General features: G+C 40.5%; 1 protein-coding gene across 1 annotated transcript in view; it reads left to right on the top strand.

The window, feature by feature from the left end:
- Nucleotides 1-16090, top strand: part of TRAF3IP1 (TRAF3 interacting protein 1) — a 50888-nt gene that overhangs the window by 25859 nt on the left and 8939 nt on the right. Inside the window, exons 8-13 of the mRNA XM_080400693.1 lie at nucleotides 1228-1326; nucleotides 7801-7891; nucleotides 8661-8744; nucleotides 9342-9462; nucleotides 9624-9660; nucleotides 10498-10574. Coding sequence (XP_080256819.1) covers nucleotides 1228-1326; nucleotides 7801-7891; nucleotides 8661-8744; nucleotides 9342-9462; nucleotides 9624-9660; nucleotides 10498-10574 — 509 coding nt within the window. The remainder of the gene's footprint in view (nucleotides 1-1227; nucleotides 1327-7800; nucleotides 7892-8660; nucleotides 8745-9341; nucleotides 9463-9623; nucleotides 9661-10497; nucleotides 10575-16090) is intronic.

The raw sequence follows: 16090 nt of genomic DNA, 5'->3' as shown, positions 1-16090 counted from the left end.
AGTATTGGGTGCTTCAACCCAAGCCTTAGGCAGGGGTCTATCTAGTAAATCTTTTCCTGTGCTATCAAAACTGTTTCCTCATTTGTTCTGGTGGTAGAAATGTTACCTGAGGTGTCCTGGCTGTAGACAGGGGCCCTGTGAATCTGTTCTTTTGCATTACAACTGTTACCTGTTTGCAGATCAGGAGATTTGGAAGTGCTGGATTCAGTTCCTGGGCAGCACTTTGGGTGCCTCTGTTTTAAACACACATGGTTTATGTATCTGTAATATTGCCTATTTCTTAATTTATCCTGCTTCTGCTGCATTTTGAGGAGTGTGAGAATTGAACATATTACCCCAAGTGAAGGGGTGTGTGTATATATATATTTAATAAGACTAATGCTAAATATTCTACCCATTCTGTACATATCTGACAAACTGAATAGTTTAACATTTCTTGACCATCTGTGTTCAAGCAGAGGTATATTTTCAGGAATGATGCACAAATGGTGCTGAATCGTCTCTCCTTTGCATCTCTGTCCTGAATGTCTTTTCTACCCGAGCAGATAATTTAGAAATCAGATATATACCTGAATATTTCAACTTTCTTCCACTGTGTGTTACTTTGCTTTCATCAACATCATCTTATTGCAGCTGGGGAAATTAATTTAAGATATTTGGTAGATGAAATGATCTCCCCCCACCCCCTGGAAAAAAAAAACCCTGTTTTAAGTAGCATCAGAAGTGAACAGCGTTTGTGGACTAGGCTCTATTGCATTACCAGCAAGTTGTGGAGCTCAGCTACCAGAAATGAGCTTTTCTTGCTTGCAATTTCTTAATGGCTTTAGTATGAAATGTGTTTAAAGCTAAAGCCTTTGAAACAAACCGAAGTGCATTATGCATCCCAAGTAATATACAAAAGATATTGTGTATTTTAGCAGCAACTTAGGCTTTATTAGATAAATATTGTATTCTTTCACCAGCTATCAGGCTAATAAATTATATCTGTAAATAGTTTCTGAATTGAAGAAGTTGGCTTTAGTTTGCAGTAATATAAGGAGTTCAATCTGCAGTTATGTAAAAAGTCTTTGTGAACTCTGAATGTTGTTTATTTACACTCAAGTTGGTTTATTAAACCAGGATAGCCCTTAAATAAATAGTAAGTGTAACAGGTATTTGGCATGGCTTTTTATTTTAAATGGTTATTGTATCTTTGGTTTCATTTGACTATAAACTGTTTTGTTATAGGAACTGTGGAAATGAAGAGCACGGCAGATAGGATTTCAGAGGACAGTGGTGCTAAATTGCAAGAGAAAGCTGAAACAGGACTTGCAGTAAAACAGGAAGGTAAGGAGGATAAAAACTTGACTGCCTTGGAAAGTCTAACTTAAGTGCTTTGGGATTGAGCTTGAATCCATGCAGCTAAATGATTTAAGGAGGGTGATTTACACTTAATCCAACTGCTGCCTTGTGTTTTAATCACATCCTGTGATTAATGTCCTGGTTTGGAAAATGAATGTTCCCTGATAAGTTACTTTTATTTTCTGTTTCTTTACTCTTATTCAAAGACACGGTACTTAATGTCCCAAGGAGAATGCAGGGCTGCTGCGCCTGAATCCCTGGGTGACTGGTGCTATGTAAGAACTGAGTCACTGCATGTTGCCTTTTTGTAAAAATATTTGAGAGTCTTAGTGTTTGCATTTTACAGGATTTCAGAGGAAAATTCCATCTCTGCATTCTTATTTCTCCATATTTTTTTTCGAGTTGTATATAGCTCCCAAGATATACATTGTTAATGAGGTATTTGTATCCAGCTACAATGTACATGGAGCCATAGAAGCAAAATGTAGGAGGAAGAACTGAGATTTAAGAAAAAAAGCTACGTTTTTGTTTTCTCCAGATCCAGATGCTTGACCTAGTTGGGAGAGTTGACAGCACATATGTGGGAGGTCAAAGGCTGTTTCCCAGTCCACCTGTGTCCTTCAGGGCCTCATAGCTGTGTCAGTCTAATGAAATGTAGACAGTTGGCCAAGACATTTGTGTGACCTTACACAACTGAGAGAACTTCCATGCTAATTCCTTTTAATCTTTTGAAGCTGTCTTGTCTATTAGAGTGTATCTGTTACGGAATATAACTTTATATTCCTCTATTTATAATTTGAATGTATGTAAGGGAAGTACCCCCAGGTTCATTAATGATTTGGATTGGATTCTCAAGCGGTATAAGAACCAAATATTTATTGACTGTTCTTTATTTTTCAGCTTTATTCAATAAGATAGTGTAACACAGTAATGCATTGGTGAACCTTAATTTTCTGTAAGCATAAATAGTTATTCATGCATTTAATAGCTTTCACAGTTGGAATGTGAAATCAATTATGGCAGTCGATAAGAACAGTCATTGCAGGTAGCCAAGTTGGATGCTATTTGCAATAGTCATAAGTCAGTGATCACCTGTCCCTTCTTGCTGTGTTCATGTGTCTTTAACTGCAAGTGAAGATTTCCAAAGGAAGAATCATTTATAGGATTTTAAAACTGTCGTTTACTGGCTGAAATAAACTTATTTTCCTGGATCTTCTTGAGTATTATTTCTGCATTCTGCTTCAGTCTTATATTCTGTTTCTGAGCATTCAAGCTCTGAATCTTTCCATTGTGTGGGGTTTTTTTTTGGTGTGGTGGTTTTTTTTTTTTCTTTCTTTCTTTGTAAATGAGGATTTGTTGCATATCAGTTGTTCTCCCATGGTGTCCTCCATTAGCTCTGCCTGTTGGGGATTGTTTCAGCTGCCTAGTGCTTAATGATGGTGACAGTAGGGTTGAGTGTTTATGGGCAAGAAGGTGGTGATGGTGGGGGCAACAAGGCAGATATCCTGGTGGGAGTCTGTTACAGACCACCCAACCAGGATGAAGAGACAGATGAAACATTCTACAAGCTGCTGGGAGATGTCTCATGATCGCTAGCCCTTGTTCTTGTGGGGGACCTCAATTTACTGGATGTCCACTGGAAATACAACATAGTGGAGAAGAAACAGTCCTCAGAGGTTCCTGGAGCATGTGGAAGAGAACTCCCTGACCCAGGCGGTCAGTGTGCCAACCCGGGAGATGCCCCGCTGGACTCGCTGTTTACAGACAGGGAAGGGCTGGTGGGCAGCGTGGTGGCTGGAGGATGTCTGGGGCATAGCAGGCATGAGATGAGTTCTTGATTCTCGGAAAAGTAAGGAAGGGGGGTCAGCTAGAGCTCAGGCTGGCTGCGGCCATAAAAGATAACAAAAAATGTGTTTACAAATACATTAGCAACAGAAGCAGGACCAAGGATAACGCGCATCCTTTATCGGATGTGGTGGGGAACATTGCCACAAAGTGTGAGAAAGAGGCTGAGGTACTTAATGCTTTCTTTGCCCCTGAGCTGGAAGACAGGGATGAGGAGCAGAATGAAGCCCCCACAGCCCAGGAGGACATGGCAGTGACCTGCTGCTCCACCTGGACACACCTAAGTCTATGGAGCCAGATGGGATGCACTGAGGGAGCTGGCAGAGGAGCTCACCAAGCCACTCTCCATCATTTGTCAACAGCCCTGGCGAGCCAGGGAGGTCCCAGCCGACTGGAGCCTCAGCTGTGTGCTCATGCCCTCCTGCCATTACGGGGGTACCACTGTCTTTAGACATGTGCACATAAATGTACTCACTATGGCAAGAAGGGAGGAAAGCTGTATGTTGTGGTCACTCTAGAAGTGTGGGACTGTATGAGGCTTTTTCTGATACTGATGATTATGTAAAATTTTCCTGAGCCTTTTAAAATTCTATAATGAGCTTTTTTGGGCATTTCCTTGGTGCAGTTAATTACAAAAACCGTGAGAATATAATGTTAAGGTGCGCTTCTCTGTGGAGGAGTAATGACAGGCCCCTTTCTAAAGTTTATCTCAGAGTAACCTTAAGACGTTGTCACTCATTCAGCTGAGCTGTCACAGCCACCTACCACCCATCCGCAGAGAACTGGCGTATATGTAAAACCTGAACGTCCTTTCCACTGGCTTGGCACGGGGGCTGGGAGGGCAGCATCTCAAACAGCTGTGCGGATCCAGCTCTTCAGGCAGCGCGGGAATGCGTGTGTTAACGGGAGGGAGCGGGACGTTGAAGGCAGGAGTGCTCATGTGGTGTCAGTGCCACTTCACCCTCGCAGAAGGGTTTAGGAAACTACTGAAACTCTGTTTAGTTTGTCACTGCATCCCATCCTGGAAATCGGTCCTTGCAAGATGCTTAGGCAGTGTCTTGTTTGCTTCTATAGCTGGTCCATGGTAGGTTTTGGTTGGCTAATTGTGCATTAGATTTATACTCCAGTGGAATTAAATGGAAACTGAGCATTGAAACTACTTGAAAATCACAGTTGCTGCCCTTCCGTAACTCCAAACCTACCTTTGGAGTAGGTTAGTCAGAAAAGAGCTAGAGATTTCTTCCACAAGGTTTTCAAGGGTTTAGGGGGTACTTGGGACTACTTAAAAAAAAAAAAAGTATTGCATTCTGTGAACTGCTGCTTCTGAATTTCTGGACTGGGGTAGACTCCTTTGAGGGATGAGCAGTCCCTGTGCTTTCCTAGTTCAAAGTAGATTGTCATGGCTTTGCCTCTCAAATCTGTTGCACAGGTTTATAGAATTCACCTTTTACATATCTCATTTAACTTTCAGGAGTGTCTACTCAGCTGTTATGTCAAAGCAAACATTTTGAACCTCCAGTGTCTTTTGACTTTAAAGAAAAGTTTTGTGTCTGATGAGTGTGTTCAGCTTAGAGACAAGAAGATTGATGTCTTTAGCACGGAAGTGTGAGTTTGTTGGAAATGCTCCCTAATGTGCTTGTCCCTGTTCTCCCAGCTCCAGTAGTAGTTCCTAAGTAAGAAGCTGGCTGTAGTTGTCAGCTTCATGCCTAACTTGCTCAGATGATTGTTGAAGAATGGATGTATGTATTTGTTATTTCCAGGTGAATTTGCTGGTTTCTCAAAACATTATAGTGAGAGCACTGAACATACCAAAGATAGTTAAAAACTTCTAGTAGAAAACCCAGTGCTTTTTAATAAATAAAGCACTTCTCTACTTGAGAGCCTTTTTGCTTTTATGCTATGTATTAAAGAATTTTTAAACTGTAACAAAATATAATCAAGTTGTGTTTGAATACTTTGATTAGACTTTATCCAAGTATTTCTATTTAAGAGAGTATCAAAAAGCCATCTATGAAAGTGCTTTGGGTTAAGTTTTTTTTAAAAGAAGTGTCATAGTTTCTGAGCACTTTATTGGGTTCTAACTTGAGTATAAGCAGAACCTATGGGGAATTTTTTGAGATATATTACAGGTAATTATAGCATCAACCAGATTAATAAAAGGTACACTTTCCCTTGTCTTAATGTCAGCACATTACTTTGTTTCCCTCCTCCTATTGTTGCATTTCTGGCTTCTGTTCATGCTAAAAGTGATCCACAAAACCTTTCCTCGAATAACTGGATAATGAGGACAGTAATTGTGAATCTGGAAATCTGCTGTATCGGAGGTCCCTTTGATACATCTCTTAGTTTGCTCTGTGCCGGTGCCACAGCACTGTGCTGTGATGCTGTCGTTGCTCTGTCCCCACTGGTGCTGTGGGGCTGGGATGAACCAGGGAAGTGAGATTTTTTGAGGTGCTCATTTTTTCACACAGAGTAGATGAATGCTTGGGGGACTCCTTGCAACTACTGATTATCTTGTGGGCAGCTGTTACGTCAGCGTGGTGCACATTGGGACATAGTGAGAGCAGAAAATCAGCCGAGACCTTGATTATGGCTGATAACTGTTCCAAAAGCTAAATGTCTTCAGCAGGCATCCCTCCTTGCTTAATGGTAGCTCTTTCTTTGAGAACACAAACAGTGGTTCTTGCAGGTGTTGTTTACTGGGAGCTGGGTGGATATGAAGGCAAGGGAGGACTGTGCATCCCATAAACCTGCAGAAACCTGCTGTGCCAAAGGTCAGTGATGGCTTTCCAGTGTGAGAAGTGAAGCTGTACTCTATTGACAGACTGAATGTAACACAAAAACTTAAAAATCCTGGATGCGCTCATGCCTCTCCCCAGCCCATCTGCGTAAGGGCTGCCGAAGAGTGCTTAGTTGAGTCGGGGTACCCAGCACACCCACGGTCACCAGTGGGCTGTTTTGGCTCCTGTGATTGCATATGCGGGCGCCAAGTAGAGTCTTTATGCAAAATCAAATAATTTAAGAACGAGCAGACCTCTAGTTTTTATTTCTCTGTACTTCTGGAATCTCCATCATGTGGGAAAATGCCTTTCACTGTCTGGAAGGAGAATTTTGAAATCTCTTATCGCATCCGTGGGGCAGGGATGCTAAATCAGGTACCCAGGGAATCACAAGAAGCTCCTGGTACAGCCAGCGACAGAGCACAGCTTTCGGGCCTGGCTTGGTCTTACCATGGGGATGCTCCAGCTGGTGTTCCAACCATTGTAGGGCTGGTTGATGGCTGGTGGTTGTTCCTGTACCAGGAAGACTGAGGGAGAGCTTCACCCAGCACTTAGGGTTGTTAAGTGTATTTACCTGGCTTCCTTAACGTTCTCCGGTGGACCATATGTAAAACAAACACCCTGTATAAAAACACAGCATATGTACTGGTCAGTAGCCTTAAATGAGAAGGATGGCTGTTCAGAGAATATGCACAAACCCACTGGGAAAGTGGAATGCAACTGGGAAGGATACATGCATTTCTTTGCCTAAATTTGGGCTGGTAAAAGCCCAGCTGCCTTGGCCTTTTTTCTGGCAATTGGTGCCATTTGTTGGTGATTTCGGAGAAGGATGCTGCAGTGGGCCATAGCGTTAGAGCAGCCCTTTGTGTGTGTGCCATTACATGGGAGAAATGCTGACTGACAGGTTACTCATCTGAGCAAGCTTTCTAGATGGAATCCAAAAACACTGAATGCTTTTTACCTACCAAAATGATTTGTAGAAATGCTAAAGCAGAAAGTGGTGAGTGATTTCCGTAATTCTGCACAGTTAGATTGTCAAGGCAAAGACGTCATGCATCTTGTTCTCTGCCATTACAGAGAACGGTTGACCTGAGCTTGGCAGGTGTGTGTTCCTGCTGTTAACTGGACTGGACTGGTCAGAGTAACTCGGTGGGAAACCTATCAGCTGGGAAGGTGTGGTTAAACTGGTTCTGTCTGAGTTAAATTGCAAATGGGGTCAACCCTATGGAGAGCATAACTGGTGGGTTACAGAAGAAGCCCTCATCCTTAAATCATCTAATCCTTGATTTTGAAAGGATGGACAGATGGAGGTCAGCCCGTCCAAACCCCTGCTCAAATCTGGGTCAACTAAGAATACCGGTAGAGGAAAATGAGTTGTTAAGGTAAACAAAAGAAAGGTTTTAAAAAAACAACACAGCACAGACAATATAGGTTTTTTAATATGGTTTTTCCTGTTACAATTTTGTATAACGAGGAACTTGAAATATTGCAAATGTTACCATGCAACTATGAAAGATTTGAGATGATCTCATTTTCATAGATGAGGGAAATTCATAAGATTAAGAAGCAAATAAAAAATAGAACCATTTTACATGCTTTTTCAGTGTCCCTTTTGAATTGTGAATGCCTCAAGGTGTTTAAAAACTGGAATTTCACAAGATATTAACTTCAATAAAAGCTTATAGAATTTTATTTTTAATTTTAAAAGTTTGTCATGTGATGTTATTTCATGAGCACATGTTCAATTATAGTGCTGATAAGATTCAAAATACTGTCAAAAGTTAGACTTGCCTTGCCCTGCTAAGCCATAATTTATGTTTGTTTTGTTTGATAGAAGGAGAAACAGAGAATGTAGCTGCTGAAAAGCCTGCAGTATCTGAAAACAGTGAAATGCTTAATGATGTTCCACCTCAGCCTATCCAAAGGTTTGTTCCTGTCCTTTATTCTGTTTGAATCAAACTACGATGTGTCTAGAGGTAATACAGTCAGGCCATTTGAAAAGAGTAAGGAAACTTGGAGCAGTACGCTTCTTCTAGTGGTACCAGATAATAAATACTCTCCCACGTATGGTTCCCCTTTATTCACTTTCATTTCCTTCTATAAAGAAAACTTGAACATAGTGAAATGTTTTGGAATTACTTTCTTAATCCATAAAGTGCTTCGATGTAATGTTATTAAAATATGAGGGACGTGTGGAGAGTAATGAGAAGAAGGTTGCATTACATATGTGCATTTCATAAGCATGGTGTTACGGATAAGATGAACTTGCCTTTTGAATCCCCATTTAGTTTTTCATTGCCCAGGGAAGGCTTCTGTAATTGCATCACTTGTGAAAATATTTTTTTTTTTTCAGTTTACATTGCAGTGTGTACTATTACTGCTAAATTTATTATTAATGATAAATAACTGTCTGCATATGTGTTGTTTTTTTTTAGTGAGACAAATCAAGATACGGATTTACACGGAATCATAGTGTTTTTTTGTTTTAGGACACACTGTCTAGATTTTCATAGACTCCTAGGACGGCAAATATTGTGATAATCGCTATTGCAATTGAATTGCATATTGGGGATGTCTTCAGTGTTGTTATTGACTGATTTACTTGTACACACACGTGAGCTATGTCTGTTCCTTTGGAGGACACGTGAGGCTTCTTTTTATAGTATACATGAAAAAGCATCTTTGTTATTGCAGACGTATTCCCCGTCCTAGCAGTGCCCGGCCAGCACCGCCCCGAGTAAAACGTCAAGAAAGTGTGGAGGCCTTGCTTCCAGAAAGGTGAGGAATGTGGGAGATGCGGAGCAGTTGTTTCTAGCTCTTGTGCCATGCTGTTCTCAGGTCTTCTGTGCCTCACCTGCCGCTGAGCGGCTTTAAGGCTGTTGACCTCACTGCTCATTGCTTCAGACTGGAAAAGTCAAGCCTGTTTTGTTGTTTCTGCCAGTCCAGTGTGTTATCTAAAAGTTACGGTTGGTAGCTATATCTGGAAGTTCAAAAATGTGACTTAACTTTTTTGCCTTTGGGAGCTCTGAAACAAATAAACGTAGAACAGTAAACATGCAGTGAATAGCTGGTGTCCAAAAAAGGCTGAAACAGCCATTTGAAACTATGAACAAAATGGCTTACTTGATCTCTGATAAGGGCCAGTCCCTGAAGTAGTAAGTTTAGAAGGAAAATAAACATCCTTTTGCGAGAGAAGAATGGCTAACTGTTTTCAGAGTTGGGCAGTGAATGGAAATGACAGAATTTGATGTGCTTTTAGTTGGTGCTGCTTTATTTTATGGAAGGAAGGATACTGTTGTCTCTTCTATTCTGGATAGATTTTAATAGGTTTGGATGGTTCTTAATAGGTTTTCGTTTTTATTATGCCTCTTACAGGAGTGGTAGCGGTAAAATGGTCGCAAGCGTGATCATAGACCAGCAGATCTCCGATGATGATGATGACCAGTTTGTGGTGGAAGCAGCACCGCTGCTGCCAGAAATGCCAGATATGGAAATGGTCTGTTCATGTTACAAATTTATAGAACCTTTTTCCATAGATTGTTTGTAATTTACTTGTTTAAGTAGCTTCTGGCTGAAAATTTTTGAATAGTTGTTTTGAATAGTATGTTATAGCAATGCCAGCGTTTTGCAACTAAAGATGTTTTCCTGCATCTGTAGGAGCCAGAAGTGGAGCTGGTTGAGGATCAAAAGCATGGTATGTTTGCTTTTATATACATTTATATATCCATAGAATAAAACCATGGGTTTAAACCAAATGCTGAACACTTAAAATGCTGAATAAAGCAGAAAAATACCTCCTGAGGGTAGGAGCTTGCAGCTTTTGCAAGAAAAACAGAAATTATTTATCAAATGTAGTCTTGTTTACTTGTGCAGCTGGATTTACACTGATGTTAAGTACAGATTTTCTATAAATCTTTAATGTCAGCAGGATTTAAAATTCTGCATAAAACTCATAAATTTTCTTACAGTGTCAGGTACAGCTTGTCAGCTTTGACATATGAGATGGGGTTGGCTGTTCAAGGCAAGTTATAGAAAAGCTTTTAGAAAAATTGATGGACCAGTTCTCAACAGTATTTATGCTTACTTGTGACCTCAGATCACTGATTCAGGGGCTTCCATTATGGTTGCACTGGATGTGGCTTAGGCAGATACACTTTGCATCCAAAAATTCCTCACAAAGGAATATCTATCTGTATACCTACCATGCAGTTCCTGAATTCTTCTGAAGAGGGGTGCAAAGGAAAAGCCTTTGTGTTAATACAGCTCAGAGACCTGGTTCTCTACCAGGAATTGTTCAGTAAGTGATACTGATGATACAGTTTGGTTTAGAGGATGTTGGAGAAAAAAGATCGAATAACAAATACCTTCTATCTCAATAATTAAAATACATAATAAAATGCTGTTCATATTGCTCTAAAAATTGTTTACATTAAAAAAATATTAAGCAGTTGGTTTTGATTTTATTGTCTGAATGTTTAAAACAACATTTTAGTGCCAACCAATGCTGAGAATTATACTGATTTTCCAACAGGTGGGCTTGTAAAAAGAATCCTAGAAACGAAGAAAGATTATGAGGCATCACAGAAATTGTCAAAGACAACAGAGAGGGTAAGATGGTAATGGCCTTCAAAGAACTGTGACTATTAAATATTATAATCAAGACCTTTTTCTATGGCTCAAATGTGGTTTTTTTTTCTATTTATGATCAAGATTTCCTCCTTGATGTGTTATGCTGCTTTTGTTCTCCATTAGTCTGTCAGATGTCTTAAGGTTGTCTGAGCCAGTTCCTTTATATGAGATTTCAATGCTTGCTTTAGGGGACCCTGACAGCGGCTGGACAGAAGGCGCCGGCTCGACAGAAGGGCTCGCTGAGTACATGGTAGAATTTTGGGGAGGGCGAGGGAAGAATGACATGTTGAAAGATTATTTTTTCTCTTGAAATCAATGAAGTGGCTGCTGCTATTAATTCTGACGGTAAAGGAATGATGGACTTGGCAGTGCTGGGTTAACGGTTGGAGTTTATGATCTTAAAGGTCTTTTCCATCCTAAATGATTCTGTGATTCTGTGTTGTTACTTTCTCTGTACAGTGCGCTCCCTTTCACAAAATTTTTGTGGTTTGAAGGGGTTTTTTTTTAGTATTTTAGTACAAATTTTCAGGGAGCCTTCTTTAGCCTATTCTTTTGTTTTCCAGAACAAAGTCTGCTGATTTCAGCCTTGCCCTAGATGTAGTAGGACATGCTGTGCGTTTGCACAGCTGCACCATTATTGTTTCAATTTTACTTGTGTTCTGGGCATTTGAAGAGCAGTATCCTATTGCCCAGCAGTCATTATCATTGTCTAAAAAAAAAAAAAAGGGATCTCTGGTACAGTTAACCGTGTAATGTATGTCTATATTTTGTTTCACTAGTAACATCCTAGCTTACCCCAGCATTCAGGTCTGAATCTATGAAATGATTTGATTTTTTTCCACAATCAGTAGTTAGGAATGGGAAAGAAATTTTGCTTGTAGCTGGGTTTCCTTGTTGGTTTTTGTTGTCTTGATCACTTGCAGAAGGTCTAGAAAGGGTCTAGCAGTGATCACAAACCCAAAGCAAAAAGTTTACCCCCCTAGTTTCAGTGTCTTTCTGTCACAGCTGGAGAGGTCTTGTTTTTTCACAGCCCTGCAGAGCTCATGTTACAAGAAGCAGCAAAAGGCAGAGCATTTAGATGGGCTTTTCTGATCCACTGGCCTTTTGGAAAGTTTCTAAATCACTAAGCTAGTTTGATGCGCTGGTGAGGAGGCACTGAGGAATGCATTGCAGGGTGCTGTTATAAAAATACAGGCAGGTATGTAATGTTTTGGAAAGGCGAGTGCTTTTCATGGACTCTTAGATCTTCAATTCCAATCGCATCATATTTATTTTTTTGAATGTTCATTCAGTATTGTAGTTTTTTATTACCAATATCCTTTTTCAGGAATGATCTATAATTTGTCATTCTGTTTTAAGACGCTGCAACTCAGACCTAGAGAGCGCAGCTTTTCACAGAGCATCAAGCTCTTTCAAAAAGCTGTTGGAAATCATTGATTTCTGAAGCATTGACCACTTGACTGCCTCTTTTGGCTTTATCAGCTATAGTAATTTGGGAATGAGTAATGATATTATGATAGGTTATGAGCAAAGTGTACAGCAGAAAAAAAAAGTCGCTGAGGGGCTAAAACCATGGTAGATAGTAGAATGTTTTTAAAAAATGGTCCTTCCTAGAACTTGTATAACTTTTGTTGCAGATTGTAGAGGTGGTTACAAAGGGACACGGTGTTGAATTTTGGGAGGGTAAAATCAACAGTTCTCTCTTCTTAAACAGAGATACCTCCATATGCTTTCATGTCCAGGGGTAACGGGTTACGCTGCTACACATCCTGCTTTTCATTTCTTCCCCAGCACACTGAGAAAGTTGGGATGGCAGATCAGACTCCAGGGGGAGTATCTCCCTCCCTGAAGTTTGGGACTGTCTGAGCTACAGGCCTCCTTGCCTGGGAGAAAACTCCTTTCGTGTATTGCAGAGGCTGAGGTTAATGAAGAAAATGAATCCTTAAAACAGGAAAGCACCTTTAGTTTCCAGCTCATAAACGGTTATGAGTAGTTACAGCTTTGCCCAGCTTGCTGAATTACCGTTTCTTACAAACGTGCAGCTCGTAGCGTCTGTGTGCTGATCACTGAAACACGGCTGGCTATGGCCAATGAATACGTCTGATGTGAAAATGTGCCTTTTTGAATAAGTTCTGTCATTACCTAACTGGTTGGAGCAACGAAGGGGTAAAAGTTGCCATTGCTGTTTATGCAGTAGCTCTAAAGCTGGTTGCTGGAGTGGTGCTGAGCTGGCACCGGTGCGGAGGCGCGATCCAGCTGCTCCTGTTCCCGGTTTTATTACTAGGTGGTGCTGTTGGACCAGCAGTCTCGAGACCAAGTTTGGGAGCAGCATTAGCAGTTCATTTATTAATGTCTTCCACCGGTACACGATTGCGCTGTAGGCTGTGCTGGTTGGTGGTGTGACCTGTCAGCTTACGCACTGGGCATAGAAAGGGACAGTGGGGAAGGGTTTACAAAATTGCATAGGTTTCATGCTCGGGAAGCTTCCTCTGGTGTCAGTGCTAAATTTTCTGGGGTTTTTGTTCTGAATAAGAGCAATTAAAACTATTCCCTTTTAACCCCTTAGATTTTTGTAAATGCACGTGGACAATGGTGTCCTTCTACAATAACCATTTAGTCCTGGCGCCTGTTTTCAGTCTCTAAAACATTCATTCAGTCCTTGTTTGTCTTTTGTTGGATCTTTTGAAGCACTGATCTGCGTTAGCAGCACTGATAATAGACAACTAATTCTGGAAAAAAACGTGCTGACTTCCTAGTCCATCACGTGAAAACTTGCATACAATGCTAAGCTCCTGGAATATCATCTGATCTCATATCCAAGCAGCTGGCTGCTACTGCAGAGTAGGTTTCTTTGCTGCTACTGCTTTTCAAATTATGTTGTTGAAGTCGTTGCAATCCAGAGAGGAGAAGCGTGGCTTTCCTGACAGCGGGGGGGGAGGGGGGGGAATCAATGGAAAAGATGATTAAAAGTGCTCAGAGTTGGTGACTGGGACTTGATAGATGTAGTTAAGAAAACATGAGCTGGAGACATTGCTGAATCCTGGGAATTTATTTTAGGGGATAGAGACACTGTGATGCAGGAGACAGTAAAAGTAAAAAATACATTTCCAACGTGGCATTGCCTCTGGGAATATTTCAGGGACCAGATATGCGGAGGGTGGCAGGTGGAGGTCTGGCATGCTCATGTCACCCTAGCATTGTGAACTTGCCTCCCATCTGAGGGATGTTCTTAACGTCAGGAGGAAGGCAGTGGCAAGATATTTTGTCTTGTGAGACTGCAGACCAGCAGTTCTGGGAGGAATAGTTACTGGTCTGTGAAATCTCTTTGGAGAAAGACAGCAAAAGTAATTAAAAAGAAGGAAGCATTTCAAGTGGTTTATTCCTGCCAAGTGGTCTAGGCAGGCAAGGGGAAACCATGTCCCGTTATGTTGATGGGACTGCAAGAATGGGTCAGTGAACTCTGGCCAGCATGCTGTGTTCAAATGGCCGTGGGTTTTATGCCAGGTCTAGCTCTGCAGTCTGCTGGGAAGCAGTATCAGTCTGGGATTTGACCATTTCTCCCCAGACTGTCAGTTTTCTTATTTAATTTGTTTTCCATCAAACTCTCCAGAAGAAATATCTTCTACATCAGTATGCAACTGTATTCCAAAATGTATTAGGCATTGAGAGTAAAATGTAATTGTACTTCTGTATTTTGGAGTAAGGTAACCAGAAGTCCAGCGAAAATTTGAAAAAATACTTGCTTTGGGAAATTATGTCTGATGAAATGATGGTTATCCTTGTGTCCATCAGTAAGAATCTTCCATCGTTTCGTTGAACTATTTAAGACATAAAAAGTAAATGAAATATTTTCCCAGTTATATTCATTAGTCATTATTAAGCCTTGTTCTTCTGCCAGTTGGGAAAATGAAGGGAGAAAAAAATACGTTTGTACTCTTTAAGTGCTAGAACTTTTGGGTAGTACTTTAGTAAGTCCAGTATTCAGCAAGAAAATGATCAATGGATCTAGCTGATTTATTGTGGATTAATCAACTAGAAATTAGGTGAAGTTGTTTAGAATTAATACTTAGTCCAAATGTAACACTGGTGAACTCTTGGGGATGTTTCACACCTTTACTTCTAACTTCTGATTGCCGAGGAGCATTTATTTGTGTTAAAAGGTTTCAGAGGAATGCTTTTATGTGCTGTGTCTCCCAAACATGCATTTGCTTTTTAAGAAGTTTTAATAAAGAAAAAGAGAAAAGGAAAGAAGACTGGGACTTTCATCATGTAGGTTTTGCATGTGCAGAAACTTAAAATAATATACACAATTTTCAGGTCAAACAAAGAGGTCACTCTGGAAATACACAACATTTTTGCTGCCTTGATTAGTTCTGTTCAGCCTAACAAATTCCTAAAAAGACTTCCTAAATGTATTTGTTTAGAATCTAACTCTCTAATGTTAAACAGAGAAAGAAACAGATGTTACATTTTGTATTCCACTTCATTTATTTGATGTGTGGAAAATGTAGGCAGGTTATTAAATAGTTTAAGCAAGTGGGATTGCAGAATTCCCATCTTTGCACTACCAAATACAGTTCACGAGCTTCAGAAAAGCAGCAGCTTTGAGGTTTCTGCAAGGAACAAGTGATATTAAATAGCTTAGCACCTGGGTAATATTAAATTTAATTACAAATGTGATAAATTAAGTATGTACTTGTAAGCTTAGAACAAATACAATCATTGCTGATTTTGTTTAAAGTTCTTCAGGTCATTGATTTTTGTATTAATCCATCAGCTGCATGACATTGGGTGTCTCCTCCAGTCAATGCAATTAGTTAACATGTCACGTTAACCAGATGTATTCATATATCCCACCATTTAAGTATTTTGAAGGGCTCACCACCCAAGACCACAGCTTCTCAGCATCCTGCCAGCGTAGTTTGTCATGAGAAATGCTGACAGTAAAATTTAGTAGGAGTTACCTGCAGAAGGGCTTTCACCTTTGTGTGACAGCTCTGTTCATGGTGATGTGATGTTAATGCAGTCATCCGAATAAAGCTGCAGTGACAAAGTTTTGCTGCAAGCATGCAATTCCCGGAAAATCAGAACTGTACCCAGCGGACAAGCACCACAGGAGCTTAAATTGAATGAGTGTATGCTTGAGTGTCCTTGTTATGCTACTGCCGACTCTCAGAAAAAAAAACGTGGCCCCCAAGTAATTGCATTACAAGCTGTGAACACAGGAACAGGATTTTTGTCACTCTTGTGATATTCCTGGTATCATGGCTCCTTTGCTGTGGCCTTTGTGCACAAAAGCACAAAATGTTCTCTCCGGTGGGTGCAGTATAAATACAACATGAGACAGCAGATGGATACGTTAAACAGAAAGGATATATAAAAGTGCAGTGGGACAGCTGTGATTTCCATCCCTCAGAGAGGATGCAGTGCATCAGCTATGTAGCAGTGGTGTGTTGTAGGACACAGTACAGGTGACTTTCATATGTTTCAAGAGC

Source organism: Falco punctatus (genome assembly GCF_963210335.1).
Source record: "Falco punctatus genome assembly, chromosome: 8".
Taxonomy (NCBI): Eukaryota; Metazoa; Chordata; class Aves; order Falconiformes; family Falconidae; genus Falco; species Falco punctatus.
Note: the sequence above shows the minus strand (reverse complement) of the source record. Positions and strands in the feature narration are given on the sequence as shown.